General features: G+C 40.2%; 1 protein-coding gene across 1 annotated transcript; it reads right to left on the reverse strand.

The window, feature by feature from the left end:
- Positions 1 to 7785: 7785 nt before the first annotated feature.
- Positions 7786 to 11525, reverse strand: LOC124969307 (olfactory receptor 18-like). Its single transcript, XM_047532203.1, is given in 3 exon segments — positions 7786 to 8619; positions 8621 to 8728; positions 11493 to 11525. Coding segments are annotated over 3 exon segments (975 nt in total).
- Positions 11526 to 12895: the final 1370 nt, after the last annotated feature.

The raw sequence follows: 12895 nt of genomic DNA on the forward strand, positions 1-12895 counted from the left end.
TTGTTTATGGCCTCTCTGCATTTGGTTCGGGCTGTTTTAGTTTCAAGAGGAATTCCATTGGCCCAGAGCAAACCCTTTAAGGGACCTTCCATGCGCATTCATGACATTTCAGTGCCCATATTTCTCTATTAAACTAACAGAATGAAAAGCACTTTAACTAGCAAAACAAAAGCGAAAACACTTACACTCAATCTCTGTCACTTTAACTCTTCCCTTATCCTGCGAACTTTAACTCTGTTGCTTATCCTGCAAACTAACTCGTCGCTTATCCCGCAAACTTTAACTCGTCACTTATCCCGTGAACTTTAACTCGTCATTTATCCAGCGAACTTTAACTCATCGCTTATCCAGTGAACTTTAACTCGTCGCTTATCCTGCGAACTTAACCTGGCCAGACGGTACTTTACTTTCCCTGTATTTACCTGATCAGTTCCTTCTTTGTAACTCGAGTTCCCGGGTTTCGGCACCACTTATGATCACCCACTGCCCGCGGGGACAATCACAATGTTACGCTCTTCTTGATAACAGGAATCAAAAGGACTTTATTCCACAAGTCTCAGACTTATATTGAGAACATCAGCCTATCAGAGAGTTGACTACCAGGAAAGTCAGCCTATCAAGGAACAGTCTCCAGGGAGATACCAGGATTGCCTCATGTACAACAGCCAACCAGAGTTACTTCCTAAAACTTGAATATGAGTGCAGCTATGTCTGGCAAACTGCCAGGCGCCATCTTAGGGATCAGGCCACGGTGCAGCTCTGGGGCCCTCAGAGCCTGCCCCTGACACAGCGGATCCAAGGTGTTCCCGAAAACTTGCCCCATACGATAAGCAAAAGAATGGTAGGTGAGACCTACAGTTTGAAAAGCTTTGCACTTACCATGCAGTGACGGATTCCCATAAGGGAAGAAACAGTTTGTAATAAGAGAAGAGAATTACTAAGACAGAAAAAATACCAAGCATAGCAGCTACAAGATATGTGACCATGCTTTTGGTAAAGTTGTCAGAACAGACAAGATGAGTACAAATCCTTTGCTTGGTTCATGATGCTGTGGTTGCTGCCATCCTCATCCTCATCCAGCATCACAATGCATTGGGGGCTTGTAGGAAGGTTCACAGATGCCCTCATTCATGCTCTCCCAGGTGAGATGACAATGGGAAGTAGTCCCATTCCCTGTCACCAGAGTGAGACCCTGGTAAGAACTTTGGGACCACAGGACAGCCAGGTACATAAACTTAAATCCTCATAACTGAAACTTTGCATGTTGGTGTCCTCCCATCTTGATACCCAAACTGTTCATATTTGTCCTAATGATGGACAAAGAACCACCTGTTCTCACCCTCTGTATTCACTGAGTTATGCTGTTTGCCTGCTGGGTCATGACCAAGGACATGGATTCCAAACTCCTCCTCTGCCTGGTGTCCAGTAGTGTGCAGGCTCTAACCTCAGGACTGATCCTAATACAGTGTCAGGAGCTTGCTGAAGCAGAAGACCACAGGAGGAGCAAAGGCTGATCCTTAGCTATCACATAACTTGGTGACTCAGCGCTCTTAATTTGCCAAATTACTCCATAATATCCCATTCTCTAAGGACATCATAATATCACTGAAAGCAGAGTGTGAGAAAATGAACATCCAAGAAATAATAAAGGGTCTTCCTCTACTCAAGAGGAAGTTCTAGTGTATCCACTTCATTCAATTCTTCCTTTAAAAAAAATCCATCATTTTAAAAATTCCTCTGTTCTTTGTGGTAAAATACACATAAGAAAAATGTGCCATTTTGAACTGGAGAATGTCCTATTCAGTGAAATAACCCATTTTAACCATATCTGAGTGCACAATTTGATGAGAGTAATTACGCCGGTATTTTTGTACAACCACCACTCTCTCCATCTCCAGAAGATTTTCTCCTTCACCAAACTAAAACTTTGCACTCATTTGAAAAACTGTCACCCTCCACCCCACAACCATCTACCATGATTCCACCTTGAACATGACAAGGAATCCGAGTCATCAAACTCCAAGTGTTACCAAGAGGACACTACTTCTAGGCTGTGTGTTCAATTTTCCTACATTTTCCAGTTCACATTCTGGATGGATGCCACAGGTCCTGAGACTGGAGCATCCTTCTCTGGAGCCTCTTCTAGGCACTAGTAATGTCCCTGTTTCTCAGGCTGTAGGTGAAGGGATTCAGCATGTGGGTGGTCACAGTGTATACCAACGAGGGCACCACACCCTTGCTGGGAGAATGGACACAGCTGATGTGTCCTACCAGTTGGAGCAAAAGGTGGAGAACACTTTATATTTCCCACAAAATGATAGGATTTCCAAATGGTGAAAATGTTTTATAGTAAGAGAGAAGTACACCAAGTATATGGAAAAACAAATATGACACCAGTGAATCACGGCACTATGTTATTGGTAGTACCATCAGAACAGTCAGGATTAACAGATCGAAGAGGGCGACAGAACAAATGAGTTGCAAGGCAAGCAAGTGGTGCAGCTGAGTCCTAGAGTCTAACAATAATGAGGCCACACTAAGGAGCTATAGCAGCAGGGTCCATGACACTGATTAGTGCATGGAGTGCCCTATGGCCCCAGAGTGGCCCCTCTCCACTATAATGAGTAGGATCCCACAAGGTCACCAGGTACACAAAGGGAACAATCCTAAGAGGAGATGTTGCAGTTCCTGGATCATCTGAGAGACATTTGAGGTGGAATTCTAAATGCACATTAGATTTTTCCTTCCATGTGAATAGGACACCTTTGAGTAGAAAAGAAGGTGGGTTGAAGGAAACAGGCGAGCCTCCAGGACTGTATACATTTTCACTCCAAGCACTCACAGTGGAGTATCCAGACTTGAGGCCCAGACAACTTCAAGAATATTTCAAAGTTGTAAGAAACTCAGTCTTATTGGAAATCCTCCATTCTTGGTTTCTATAGCATTCATCACCTTCTGTACAAAAAAATATTTTTGAAGAACTAAGAATTAAATCCAGGGTCCCTACATATTAGGCAAGCATTCTAGCCCTGAAGTACTTTCCCAGCCCTTTTTATTTCATTTTGAGACAGTGTCTCAGTAAGTTGCAGAGTTTGGCCTCAATCTTGTGGTCATCCTGCCTTAATCTCCTTACTAGTTGGGACCCTCAACAGAAGAATGTTAGAAGACCAAGAACATTATATGTAACAGGCTTATGATCACAGAAACATGCAGCCCACCCCAGGAAAAAGAATCATGAGATAAGAAATATCTTCCCCCTTTCACAAATCAATTCATTTTAATTAAATAGAAGAAATAATCAATTTAATATACTATATTGTATTCTAAGATAATGGTCTAGATTCCTCCAATGAAGGATATATACTAACATCACATAAGACATAATCTAAAGACTAAATTAAAACTGAATATTCATTATTAGAACACATTTTCTCTGCCACTTTTCTTCCAGGGGTTCCAAAATTTTGAGTTTATTGATTTCACTCCCTTCAAGAATGAAAGTACTCAACCAAATGCTGTTTGTCTTTTTAAAATAATACAATTATGTACATCCACAAGAGTGGGGTCCTAAATAGAATATGATCAATTCCATGCTTGTAGAATTATATCAAAATGAATTCTACCATCATGTATAGCTAAGAAGAACCAATATAAACAAATAAGTAAATAAAATCATTCAAACTTCTGCCCCCTTCCCTGACTTAGGTAGATTTCAAATTTGTGGAAATATGGTTTAATTAACTGCATATAACCAATGACATCTCAGACTAGCTATGTGGCATTAGTGTGCACTGTGCCTGTCACTAATTAAATAATAATGAAGTACTTAAAAACACTTTTGAGTCTTTTAAAAGTTTTTTATAGAGTTTCATTGTAACAAACCCCATAAACACCTGGAGCGGAAAAGAGCTCTTTGTATTTTTTGCTGTGGTCATCTAGAGTGCCCTGCCAGTGTGCTGCAGTGTTTCTATGTTCACAAACCCTCTCATTTACAGGGGAGAAGTTTAGCTCCATGGATGACCTCAGAGACCAGGCTTAAGTCCCAACATTTTTATGTTAATGTACTGATTTTCACATCAACTTCTGAACCAATAAATGGATTATGATTCTCTGACTTCAATCATGTGAAGGAAACTCAGGGGTCATTATTTTGTCAGATTTCTCAATGCTTCAGTTGGGAAAAAATATAAAAGAGAACAGTGCAGAAACTCCTGGAAACAGGAGGAGATTCCTCAAGTTGAAAATGGTAATGATAATTTCCGAACTACAAGGTTGTCATGAGAACTATTTTTACCTTTTACATTGCTTCTCTAGTGTTTCTTAATCTGATATCTTAATGTATTTGTATATGTAAATATTAAAATATTCAGATTCCCTGACCTGAAACCAGAACGAATTTGATCAGTTTATCTGCCTCAGCCTCCAAGTCATGGAAAATACAGGTGTGCACCACAGCATCCAGCTTGGTGGTCTTTTCTTGAAAAGGTTGAGAACCTTGGCTTTAGAATACATTTTGACATTCAGAAATCATAAAATAGCATTACCTATTACTCCTGAATAAAACAACCATTTTGAAAATAAAAACATTTTAAGTCATATTTTCTTCATAACTGATACTGTATCTAGATTTGAATAATCATATTGAAATTTCACATCATCATGACTCTGCATGATTCAGCAGCAGTGTCAAGTCTTGGATGGGCAACCTTCTGGGTAGAAAATGGCCCCAGTTACAGGAAAGGTATGGGTTCATATAGGTTACATCGGGAGGTGTCTTAGCCCTTGAAGACTCTACATCTGGAACTTCTTTTTTGCTGGGAACAGTTTTATTAGGCAGTGTTTTATTTATACAGGGCAGGGATGGAGGGTTCAGAGTTCAGTGTCCAGTGCTCCTCTGACCTCTAGGAATCATTGTATTGACACCAGTAGAAGACTGATGGGTACTTTCAGTGTTATTGGGAGAGTATTTACTTGGGAAAGGATCCTGCTTCCCAGGGACTGCTATCCTCAGATTGATGGGTTTGTTTTGTCTCTGGGTAATGAGTGATGGGAAGGATCAAAGTTTTGGATTCTCTCTCACTCCCTCCTCTCGGATCACACACTGTTCTTGGCCGGGGTTGGGGGGTGTTTATCCTTTTAATATCCTTCACCCTAAAATAAACTTTTCCTCCCCTACAATTGTTCTGGTTGAGTATATGAGTCACAGCAGTGAAAAAACTGATTAAAAGAGAAATCAGTACCAGGAGTGGGGCCCTGGCTGTGACTAACCTGACTTCATGGCCCAAATCTTTTTGAGATTTTTGGCTGTGGTGGGAGGAATTTTAGATGTGTAGCAGTGCAAGCTGGAAATACTTTAGACTGTTGTAAATGGAGATTAAACACTGATTATGGTGGAAGTTCAGAAGACCAGAATGGCAATAGGACTGTGGTCAGTAAGAACAGGCTCAAGAGGGTTCAGACAAGGAGGACTCTGTTGGAATTTGGAATAGAGGCAATTCATGTTATATTCTGGCTGAGAAGTTGTCTGCATTTTGCCCGTGTCCTGAGACTTTCTGTGAGGTTGAATTTAAAAGAGATGGAAGTATTGTCTAGGCAGCATAGCATTCAGGAAGTGGCTTGGGTATTGCTGGCAGCTTTTAGCCAAGTTTCTTGTGATATTCAGGAGGAGAAAGCAGAGCAGAAATATTTGGAAACAGTGAATTTGAAAGCCAGAGTAAAACTTAGAGCTAAGGGAGTTGCAGTTGTTAAAGAGATTACCAGCACCAAAGAAGTGCTAAAGACTGGCCAGAGACAATGAGAACATGGCTTGAGGGCATCTCAGGGACTGGCAAAACCATACCCATCTCAAACTCAAGAAAGTAAAGGTGAAAATTTTCTTGAGAAGAGACCAGTGGTGCACACTTCTTGCACAAGAAGGCCTAGGAAGTTTTTTCAATGTGTGCAGCCACCCAGGCTGCTGCAGCAAGGGTCTCTGAGACTTGGCTACTGCTTAAGATGGTGGCAGACCTTGGCATCAACCATGTGGTGCTGGTTCTGCAGGAATGCAGTATATTGAGGTTAGGGAGACATGAAAACTTCCACCAAGATTTCAAAGGAAGGCCTGGGAGGCCAGGCAAAGAGCACCAGGGCCAGGGTCCCTGTGGGCACCTCCTGAGAAGTCAATGTGTGGAGGTGTAAGAAGAAGCCATAGTCACATTGGAGACTCCCAAGATTAAGAAATGCCAGTAATGTGGGGCATTGTCCTAGGAAAACTGCAGGAATTGAGCAGAGACAAGTCAGCAGAAAGGTCACTTGGACTGCAACAAAGCCACAGGGATGGAGCTATACAAGCCCCCTGAAGAGAACGTCAGGATGCCCTGTGACCCCCGATGCCAGACATGGAGCTACAGAACTTGTTTGCCTAGCTGGATTTTGGTCTTGCTTTGGTTCTATCCCTTCTTTCTAAGTCTCTCATTTGGTGAATTAAAATGTTTACTCTGTACCATTATATGTTGGATATTTGTAAATTGCTTTTAATTTTACAGGAGCTCACAATGCAAGATTGGCTAGAACCTCAGAGAAGACTTTGAAGTTGAACTTTGAGCAATCTTTGAACTGTTGAAACTATGGAGACCCTTGGTAATGAACTAAATGTAATTTGTATTGTCAGAGGAGTGGAATGTTATGTTTTAATTGTGGTGTCCCCCGAAAGCTCACGTGTGAGACAATGCAAGAAGGCATGGAACAGAAATGATTGAGTTGTGAGAATCTTACACCAATTACTGAATTAATCCCCTGGGTATGATTAACTAAGTGATGACTGAAGTGGTAGAGTTTGGATTAAGGTGGTGGGAATCATGGGCTTGGCTTTGGGTTATATATTTGTATATGGCAGATGGAGACCTCACTCTCTGCCTCCTAATCTGATGTGAACTGTTTCCCTCTGCCACACTCTTCCACCATGATGTTCTGCCTCACCTTGAGAACAGAGGAATGGAGCTGGCCTTCTATGGGCTAAGATTTCTGAAACCTGGAGCCTGCAAATAAACCTTTCCTCTCATAAAATTGTTCTGGTTGGGTGTTTTAGTCACAGCAGAGAAAAAACTGCCTAAAACATGATTTTTAAGTCCATAAACACTCTTCTCAAGGACTTACAAAAAATGGACCTAAACCTCACCTCAGTAGTCAACAACACAAAACCTACTGCCTTGAAATGTACCACTTGACATCAACAAGTGTTTTCAGTGTATCTTTGAAATACAAACATTTGTTTCTAATGCTTTAACCAATGCACAGAATTGCTTGAGAGAGATGTCATTAAACTTGTAAGTTTACTATATGAAAATCTGTTCAGCATACTTATCCCTCTCTCCATTTCACACAAGTGAAAATTATTATGTAGCATGTGTGTGTAGGTTTGTTGATTGACTTCCACAATTCATGGATTTTCACAATTACTATTACACTCCTACATTTATTGTTCCAAAACCATAATTTAAGTTTTAAAAGGTTATACTTGTTGTTATTCTCAATTATGTAGATCAGCAGCATTAATCACATGGATGTGCTTATGACAATATCACCTTCACCCATTTCTAAAATTTTTCATTTATCCAAAGTGGTACTTTTTTTTCCAATGTGCAAAATACCCAAAATACCTTCTGAACACTAGCTACAATCATTCTCCTAAAATCATGAGAAACTGAAGTCATTAATATTACTGTGAGTGCATATTAACACAACAGGGTATTTAGCTTTAATACATTTTCAAGCACAAATCACAACTGGATATTATGTGTGATGACATTAAGCATTTCTGCTGTGCAGCCTCCACAGGGCACCTTTAATGTCCCTATTCCTCAGGCTGTAGATGAAGGGGTTCAGCATGGGGGTGACCACCGTGTACATCACTGAAGCCACTGCACCCTTTCTGGGAGAATGTGACACAGTTGATCCGAGGTACACCCCAAAGCCTGTCCCTAAAAATAAGCAAACAACTGCCAGGTGAGACCCACAGGTGGAGAAGGCTTTGTACTTCCCACCTGAGGATGGGATCCTCAGAATGGAGGAAACAATTTTATAGTAAGAGAAAATGATCCCTGAGAAGGGGAAAAGACCATAAAAGGCTCCCAGAATATACTGGACAATGTTATTAGATAAGATGTCAGTACAGGAAAGGTTCAGAAGTTGAGAAGGGTCACAAAAGAAACTGGAAATTTCCACATCCTTGAAGTCAGTAATTTGTAAAATCATCAAAATATGCAACTGGGATTCCAAAAGGCTGAACAAAAATGACACCAAAATTAAATAACCACAGAGATGAGGGTTCATAATGACCAGATAGTGCAGGGGGTGACAGATGGCTACAAACCGATCATAGGCCATTGCAGTCAGAATCATATAATCCATACATCCAAAAATGGTAAAGAGAGACATCTGTGTCAGGCAGCTCACATAGGAGATGATACTGCTTTGAGTCTGAATGTTCATGAGCATCTTTGGGACCATGGTAGAGATTGAACAGATATCAGACAAAGACAGGTTGGAGAGGAAGAAGTACATGGGGGTGTGGAGGTGGGAGTCAGAGCTGACAGTCAAGATGATGAGCAGGTTCCCAAGCACTGTGACCAGGTACATGCAGAAGGAACAGTCCAAAGAGGAGTGGCTGCAGCTTGGGATCCTCTGAGAGTCCCATGAGATAGAATTGTGATATGCTTGTTAAATTTTGTTCTTTTGTATTGCTTGGACACTTTTGAAAAAGAAAAGAGAGTAAGAAATGAAGAAATATATCAGCAGGCACCCCTCACTCTCTGTACGAGTATTCACAAGCAAACTGCCCATGCTGGAGATCTACACATCCTCAATATGGTTCTCAGTAGTGAAACACCCAGTCTTGCACACTCTGTTGCTGTTACTGTCTCCATCATTCACCCCTCTCTCCACACTCTATTTGCAGACATTGACCTGAGCACTGTTAGAAACCCAGGAGCAGAGGAGAGAAGATGTTCATGAAGACAATAGTATATAGCCTACTGCTTAAGGGAAAATTCAGGAAAAGTAATAACTTTTCTACTAAGAAAAATCAATCTTCATGAAAGTTAATCAAGAATCAGTACAGTTTACCTTGTTTTTTCCTAACAAGATGAGACAAATTTCTTTGCCTTATTCCATTTAAGACACCATTTGGACTCTTCCCTAATAACCAAATTGAGGGTGATGGGTCATAGTCAGAAAGCATGGTTATGAGTCAGTTATCTTCAAAGTGTTTCATCATTCTTTCATTTTCTCATTTTCCTCCTCTGTGGATTGAAGCTTGCTCTTTAAACTTTATGTAATACAATATCTTTGTATTTGGCCCATTTCAAATTTCAATAAATATGATTGACCTAAATGCACAACATTCTAAGTAACACTGATCACAAATGTGACTGAAGTAGATGATATTAAAATCATAAGTGATAAGAAATACTTTCAATAGTTACATTTTATACAGATGTATTTGTACCATGAAATATGATCCCATACAGTATCTGCAGATTAGCTGGCATATAAAACAGCTGTTCACTTTTTTTCTTTTCCTTGATGCTGTACACCATCTGACCTGTTAAAACTGCTTCCTGGTTCTGTGATCTCAGAGCATCAAGATTGTAGTTTAAGATATGAGCACCAAAAAAAGCCTAAAAGTTTACTTTTATTTCTGAATGTCTGATTTCCACTTCATGGACTGTCTGGTCAGGCATTCCTGATACTTGAATTGCAATTGTCTCACTTAAGCTATGTGAGGATAACTTGCATTCTGTGATTGAGTTTGTCTAAATTTGGGGTAATAATTACCTACCTTGAGTGCTTGCTATAAGAAATTATTGTAAAGATCTTTCCAATTACCTAACTAGTAGTTCTGTCTCACTTATTATATTCATCTTTGGATATTTTAGGATATCCATATTCCATGATATCAGATCAACACCAGTTTAATCAGCATAGTTGCATGTGAAATTTGTGGTTTGTCCTTTTTTTTTTTTTTTACCAGAAGCAAGGGTAAATTAATCCAAATTAATTTTGGCCAATTTGGGGAAGAAAGAGCAAGTGAATTCAATGTCAAATGGATTTTTTTTAGATATATTCCTGTACCAAGAAAGAAATGAGCACCAGCAAGTAAGAAATAGAGAGATATATTCTTCTCAAATACAGAGCACATACATTAGGATTTCAAAACTAGAATACTTCATGCAGAAATAGGAAAACTGTGACTTTGAGTAGGGGATGAATTACTTGAGTGTCATTGATAAGTAACCTAATGATTACTAACAAAGACAATAATATCTAGATCTCATTTTGCTTGGAATTCATTCAAGTATCCAATATTATTCCTATAAGAGCACCAAGTAGCTAATCCTTACTCACTGCATTTGTAACAACAAAGATCAACTCAGATAGCAATGCTGAATCCAGACTCTAGTTATTTACTCTACCTCACAGAGACAACAAATGGGACTGACAGACTCTGAGACCCATTTACTACATGTTTTATTCTCACCCACCCAACATAAAGATTTCTGCCTAGGTCCTGAGGTCTTAACTACAGGTGAATATAGATATGCATTTAAACTCTTTATAGTTTTCTGAGTAAGAATAAAATCAAGACCCAATAATAGGTTTGCTTTGAGGTGGTGAGTGCTGTTTTTAAGTGTGGAGGAGCATATGGTGAGTTCCAAGGAGGTCTGGAGGGGCCTAAGGTCCTGATGTGCTAATGAACCTCAGCCTCCCCTACTGTGATCTCTCCTGAGACCTGTGACCATTCTTCCATAGTGTATGCAAGAGGTATCTCCACTCCACTGCCTTGTGACCCTCAGGAATACCACAAGGAAAAGCACAGTGGGCAAAGCTCTTTCTGCAGTGACAGGGAAGAGAAATGGCTGGTTGGCTTGCTGATGGTACAGCGGGCCAGGATTCTCCTGTGATGCCCTGTGTCCCTGGTCAGACAGGCCAATGCAAACAAGGATGCCTTCTCTCCTACCTAGTAAATGAGTACAGGTTACATAAGTATAATGTCCTTCTTTGTTTAAAGTACAATAAATCATGCATGCACAACTAGAGCAGGCTGATGTACATGAAATGAAACAGATGACCAAGAACACGTTGCTCAGCACCTGAGCCAGTGAAGCCCTGCACCTCAGTTCATGGTGCTCTGGTTCTGTCATCCTCCTCCTCATCCTTATCACCATCACCATAGTGCTTTCCTAGAGCTGAGGAAGAACTTCTGGAGGACCATTTTGTGCTGTGGTAGGTGAAGTTTTTATAGGAAATAAAACCAACCTGGGTGGAGAGCACATTTTAAATAAGATGTATATGATACCCCAGCAAAAATTAAAACAAAAATTCACAAACATCACACATATAATTTGACATCCTGAAACCCTCCCATCTGGATACTCAAAGTGTGATTTCTGTCCTTGTGATACAGAAACAACACTTTCCATCTTTCTTCCAGGATCCCATGTTTCCCTGAGCACTTGTAGGGTTAGGCTGCTTCTCTGCTGGGTCATGACACAGAAGTGCACCTCCCAAGACCCACACATACCTGGTGCCCAACAAAGGTTCAGACTCTGTGCCCAGCATTTCTATGAATATGCTGTCAGCTGGGAGCTTCCTGATGCAGAACCACATCAGGAGACACAGCCATGCAGCTTCCTGGACAAGGACCATCCACTGCAGGGCTGTAGGCACAGGTTGACTGTGGACTCATATATGACCTTGGAAGCTCAATACACAGAGCTCACAATTAGACTAATTAATCCATGCTATGCCCATCTCTAAGGACTTCCCAACATTAATGCATGAAGAAAAAAAAATGAAGGTCCACTTAAGATTTGGACCCTAGTTTATTGGGAGGAACTTTATGTACTCAATTTACTTCATTTGTTTCTGTTTTTAAAACACTTCCACATTTATTTTCTTTTTATTTGTTCTCATTAGTTATACATGACAGCAGAATGCATTTCAACTCATTGTACACAAATGAACAACAACTTCTCATTTCTCTGGTTATACACGATGCAGAGTCTCACCATTTATGCAATCGTACATGTACATAGGGTAATAACACCCATCTCATTCCACCATCCTTCCCACCCTCACACCTCCTCCCACCCCCTCACTCCTCTCTGCCTAATCCATAGTTTCTCCATTTTCCCTACCTCCCCCCATTATGGATCAGCATCTGCATATTAGAGAAAACATTTGCCCTTTTTTGGGGGGGATTGGCTTATTTCACTTAGCATAATATTCTCCAACTTCTCCATTTACCTGAAAATCCCATAATTTCATTCTTCTTTAAAGCTGAGTAATATACCATTGTGTATGTATACACCACATTTTATGTATCCATTTATCTGTTGAATGGCATCTAGGTTGGTTCTATGTTTCAGCTATTGTGAAATTGAGTGGCTATAAACAGTGATGTGGCTGCATCACTGTAGTATGCTGAGTTCAAGTTATTTGGGTATAGACCAAGGAGTGGGATAGCTTGATTAAATGGTGGTTCCACTCAAAAACTTAACACCAGAAATAATAATAATAACCCAACAAATAAATGGACTAAGGAAGAGAACAGACACTTCACAGAAAAAGATATATAATTGATCAAGAATATATAAAAAATGTTCAATATTTCTAGCAATTAGAGAAATGCAATTCAAAACTACTCTAAGATTTCATCTCACTCCAGTCAGAATGGCAATTATCAAGAAAGCAAGTAACAGTTGTTGTTGGTGAGGATATGTGGGGAAAAGGTACACTCATACATTGCAGTTGGGACTGCAGATTGGTGCAGCCACTCCAGAAAGCAATGTGGCGACAGCTGAGACAACTTGGAGTGCAACCAGTTTTATTTATTTATTTTTTCTTAAGGTCCATT

This window comes from Sciurus carolinensis, chromosome 17 (assembly GCF_902686445.1).
Source record: "Sciurus carolinensis chromosome 17, mSciCar1.2, whole genome shotgun sequence".
In the NCBI taxonomy this organism is placed as follows: Eukaryota; Metazoa; Chordata; class Mammalia; order Rodentia; family Sciuridae; genus Sciurus; species Sciurus carolinensis.